General features: G+C 47.7%; 1 protein-coding gene across 1 annotated transcript; it reads left to right on the top strand.

Moving 5' to 3' along the window:
- Positions 1 to 312: 312 nt before the first annotated feature.
- On the top strand, positions 313 to 3053 carry LOC136767413 (zona pellucida sperm-binding protein 3). Its single transcript, XM_066721177.1, has 9 exons — positions 313 to 885; positions 1032 to 1147; positions 1239 to 1372; positions 1449 to 1623; positions 1704 to 1818; positions 1980 to 2077; positions 2163 to 2236; positions 2386 to 2780; positions 2858 to 3053. The coding sequence occupies exons 1-8, from the start codon at positions 424 to 426 to the stop codon at positions 2763 to 2765; spliced, it is 1554 nt and encodes a 517-aa protein (XP_066577274.1). The 5' UTR covers positions 313 to 423; the 3' UTR covers positions 2766 to 2780; positions 2858 to 3053.
- Positions 3054 to 4987: the final 1934 nt, after the last annotated feature.

Genomic DNA, 4987 nt, shown 5'->3' with positions numbered 1-4987 from the left:
CCTTAGCTTTAACAATGGCTTGATTAGGTGTAATTTGTGAAACAATGAATTTAAACTGCAATTTGAAAGCTATAGGCACTTCAACTTATGTGAACAACATAATAGACAGAACTAGCCCTCTAATTCACTGGATAAAACAAACACATTAATAAATGTAACCAGGCATTACACACAACATACAAGCAGCAGATACCACTAGGGATGATTCAGCTGGATGTGTTAATTGAGAGATCACAATAGCAGCTGTTTGTTATTTACGTCTAGCCCTATATAGAGCAGGAGCAGTGCCCTAGTGATTATCACTTTCTGGGCTAGTGTGTCTGTGAGTGAACTGGGGGTTTAGTGGTTATTGCAGAGGCATTGCAGTGCTGTTGTTTAATCCTCTCTTTCCAGTGGCGTTGTCACGTGCTTGTTCTGTGTGCAATGAAGCTGATCTGCATTGCTCTCTGCCTCTGTGTAGGAGTATTATTCCCTACACCGGTCTTTGCCGACAGTGACAATGAGACTTCAAAGGAATCCTCCGACATCAAGACGCTGTCCAAGCACTACCGCATTCTCCCCATGTTCATCCAGGCGTCGGCTCCTCTGGTAGACCCAAAGAAACTCCGGCCGGCCACTGGCAGCGAGCCCATGCCGGATGACCTGAGGCGCATCCTGTTCCCCGGTGTCAACCTGCAGAAAGGAGTGCATCCCAAGAAGGTCCAGAACCGAGGCGTTGCAGTGTGGGGAGACTACAGTAAGATGTACGTGGCAGTGCATAAGAACATCAACGGCTTCAGGTGCAGGCCTTCGGAGCTCATGCTGGGGAGCTGCGCCGTCAGTAAGACCACTGAGCACTACTACTACTTCATCTACGGGCTGAACGAGTGTGGGAACAATCGATCGGTAAGTAGCCGTGTGGTTTCACAGCTTGCAATGTTGCATGCTACGCAATTTCTGGGAGGTAATGTCAACTGGATAGCCGTGATGCTGGTTCCAGTATCTTCATATTGGCTCATCCCTCTTCCATGGTGTCCAACTTAATCCTGTAGATCATTAATGGCCGACTGGTGTACTCCAACACTCTGCGCTACTCCCCGCCAACTTCTTCACACCCAGTAATCCGGGGCGTGTCCTTCACTGTGCCCATCCAGCTGGTCTACAACCGGTATGGATTTGCTTCATCTGAGGTGTAGAGCAGTAATTGGAGGCAATTGGCTGCCTCCTTCCTGATCTGCTCTGCTGTACTGCCTTTGCAGGTTCCACTATTCCTACAAGATTGGCTACCAGCCCACATTCCCCCAGCATGGCAGCACCCTTCCAGGCATGGACAAATCTGCCTTCTTCAGAGAGCTGAAGAACAGACATGGCTACATCCTGGTCACCACCAATGGTACGGTATCTGTAACTGCTGGCTGCTTGTGGGGGTGGTGTGTGCATGGATGCATAACCCTGCCCTGCTTTCACAGAGCAGTGGATCAGACTCTCCCCAAAGAACATCTACTACCTGGGTCAGCCCATGTACTTCCAGGCCACAGGCTACTTTGCCACTGAAGGGCAGCGGCTGTTCATCCAGTCCTGCTATGCCACGGCCTCTCCGGATCGGCACTCCAAGCCCAGGTTCACCGTGATTGACAACTTTGGGTAAGGCCGTATTCTCGGTGGCTTAACCAGCTTTCACCCTGTCTTCTGGTCAAGATGCCAAGGTCTCTGCTTGCCCACAGGTGCCTGGTAGACAGCAAGGCTGATGGGTGCCAGTCCAGGTTCGTGCCGTACACGAGGAAGGACGTTCTCCGCTTCACCATCGACGCCTTCCTGTTTCAGAAGACCCTGTCCGAGGTATCCAATGCATGCTGCTACGATGGAACCCACTGTGTGACTTTTCCACCATTGCTGAGCCAAGATCTATAGGAAGCCTTTTCCCGAGGATGTGGGAGAACCTTTTTATAGTGATTTGAAGCCACCCCCCCCCCCCCTGTATGTTGTCTGCTCCCCTACAGCATGGGATGACTGAGCTGTACATGCACTGCACCATGACTGTGGCAGAACATGTGACTCCAGGCGCCAAATCCTGCACCTACAACCGAAAAGCTAAAAGGTACCTCTATTGCAGCAGGCTGCTGCTCTGGGCAGTCTGTGATGGGGGGGAAAACAGGCCTGTGACCCTCTCCTCTTGTGAACAGGTGGGAGGAGCTGTATGGGAACCATGCTGTGTGCGCTTGCTGTGACTCCAGGTGTGCTGGGGACCGGGCGGAAGGTGGGTATACTGGTGCTGTGACTCTTGCCTCTGTTCTTCTGACTTGCAAGTGCGTCGACTTGCAGTCCCTCTATACCCATGCGTCCAATAGACCTGTGTTCTTAATCCGTAACTCCTCAATCCTTCTTTCTCGTCTGTATTGCCACCAGGTCAGAGGAGCGGCCTAGTGACCAGTCACCTGCTGCCCTTGGAGCATCCCGGTGCTAAAATGGACTCGGTGGAAGGAGCCCGTTGGTCAGGGGAAGACGCGGTTCCAGGATTGGGGTCCCATGCTGAAGGAGATGCTAGGCAAGTGGACTCTCGGCCAGAGGAGTCTGCAGCAGTCGACAGTCCGGCAGCGGTAGAGGTGGATTCCTGGGACGCCTGGGATGACTCTGAAGAGGGACCCGTGGCGTCGGAGGAATATGCAGCTGAACTGTTTAAAGGTGAGGAGTCGTCGTGGGCGAGCTTTCGGGATGAGGATGAAGATGAGCGAGAGGAGTTCCATAGAGAGGAGACTGACAAGGAGGATGAACGATTCCCAGTGTAACAGGATGGCTGGCAGGTAAGGGTCTTCCTCTCCTAGTGCTCCACTGCTTTGTTGCCCAGGCTACAGTGCTCATGTGCTCCTTCTCTCCCCAGGTCCCTGAGGAATTCCAGTGTCTGCTTGTTGCAATGGAACCAATAAACCTTCAAAATGCATCTGGGTCTCCTCTTTATTCCCATGCACAGCTACCAGTACTTCTGGCTGGTGACAGGAGAACATGACCACAAAATACTGGCTTAAATGTATGGATCTTTCACCTTGGGATTATAATAAAGAAAATGAAAACTAAAACCTTATTTCAGTTTATCCAATCTGCTACTCTGACCTTGTTCTCCAATGCAGACAAGAATGGAGAACAGAGCAGACCTACACCTTCGACAGTTTATTCTTCAGCATCTGGACTCTGTTAGAGCACTGATCTCCAAGACCCAGACCCTGCACTGCCTCAAATCTGTATTTCGGACCATTTGGATACTCGTATTAAGGCAGGAGTGTCAGACTTAATTCATGTAACACTTCTCGCCAGACCCTGAAGTGTTCTGTGGCTTCAATGTTTTGAGTACTCAACAAATTGTAAGGAATCGGCTATGAAAATAGAATATGTAAGTTTTAGATGAGCCTCCCTGAGTAAATTATGACATTAATTAAAGTAATTGGGCGCTCCTGTTGGAACAAACACCAGCAGACACTGTGGCCCCCCAGGACTGGAGTCTGACACCCCTGTATTAAGGGCATAAATGAGGCCAAAGAACAGAGCAAACGCATTCATGAAGCCCCCAAGGTCTTCAGTGGCCGCTTTTTCTTCTAAAATGATTGCAATGTTAACACAGGCCTGTGGTACGGTTTGGGCAAGGTCTCGCTCCAGAAGCTGAAGAATGGACATCCATGCTTCTTGTCTGCATTTCCACTGGACATGACATGAAAAGGGTTGAGAAATCAAAAGTCAACGACCGTTTATTTGTTAAGGTTAATGAGAACACACTAAGTGTATCCTAACACATTCATGAATGTTGCGGACATCTAAATATATGTCATGTAGTATTTAGTCAATATTTTCCATTTGTCCTCTCCTCCAACATCTGTTCCACAAAGATCTCAATATCGAAGTCCCACAAGAGCAGTGCACAAGATTTTTGAAAGGCATTGATAAAATCTTACCAAGCAGGTCTTTGATAACCTTCATTCAGCATCTCATTGTGCATGTCCTTTACAAACCCGACAAACATTTTACTTATCCCTATAGGATTGATATATACACTGCCAATAGATAGTCTACTTTCAGAACGTTTCTCATCAAGTTTAGTAATAAGGCGCTTCATCTTGTCTCCAAGGTCTCCACCCTTGCCATGGTACATCCTGAAGAAGTGGATCTGCGGTGAATGCAAGTGAGGCAATGGCAAACTTCTTCCTGGGTGCCAATGCTTGGCACTTATGTTGCATGTCGCCCTGGATAAGGGCGACTGCCAAGAAATTAAAATAATAATAATAATAAAAGCTGGATTAATGGGCAAGGAAGGATGACCGAGACAGAGATGCTTAAGGCTTTTAATTAGGTTAGTAAACATTCCCCGAATTGATACAAGGTCCGGAGAATAAATACGTTATTAAATCAGTTGAATTGTTTGATCTGTCCATGGTGGTCCTCTGGGACGGGTGCAGACCTGCGTTGCGCCTTCTAATATAGGGGTGACGTGAGTTTCTTCTCCCTCACTTTAATGCAAATATTGAAGTGGCGTAGTCGGGCTAGGGATTTTGTTAGGGATGGTGTGGAATGATCGGTGGGTCTTCGTGTGGCCCCCACATGTGCTCTGTCAAAAAGTGCCTGTGTAACAGGGCTCATAGTGTACAGGAGCTCGTTACAATTAAGTAATCAACACTGGTAAATACTGATTGTAACCTCCTTGTGTGTGCTTGTGATCATTTGCATACAGAACCGCCCTCAATTAACCATATATTGAAGAAAACATCCCTTTAAGAGGCCAAGTGCAAATGTGCTACTCTGTTGGGAAGACAGTTGCATGATGGCAATGAGTACCAAGACATTTATTTTTTTCAGACCGTGAAATTGAATTGCTTATACTAGCTGAGGTCGAGTCAAAACAGAACTTAATTTTTTTAACTATTATGGTTTGTTTGCACTTTACACCGGTCCTGATTTCAGGGCCATTTCAATGTTAATTTAATTTCATTGTTCAGTGGGAGTTTCATATATATTTTTACTTTCA

Source organism: Amia ocellicauda, chromosome 14 (genome assembly GCF_036373705.1).
Source record: "Amia ocellicauda isolate fAmiCal2 chromosome 14, fAmiCal2.hap1, whole genome shotgun sequence".
NCBI classification, from domain to species: Eukaryota; Metazoa; Chordata; class Actinopteri; order Amiiformes; family Amiidae; genus Amia; species Amia ocellicauda.
Note: the sequence above shows the minus strand (reverse complement) of the source record. Positions and strands in the feature narration are given on the sequence as shown.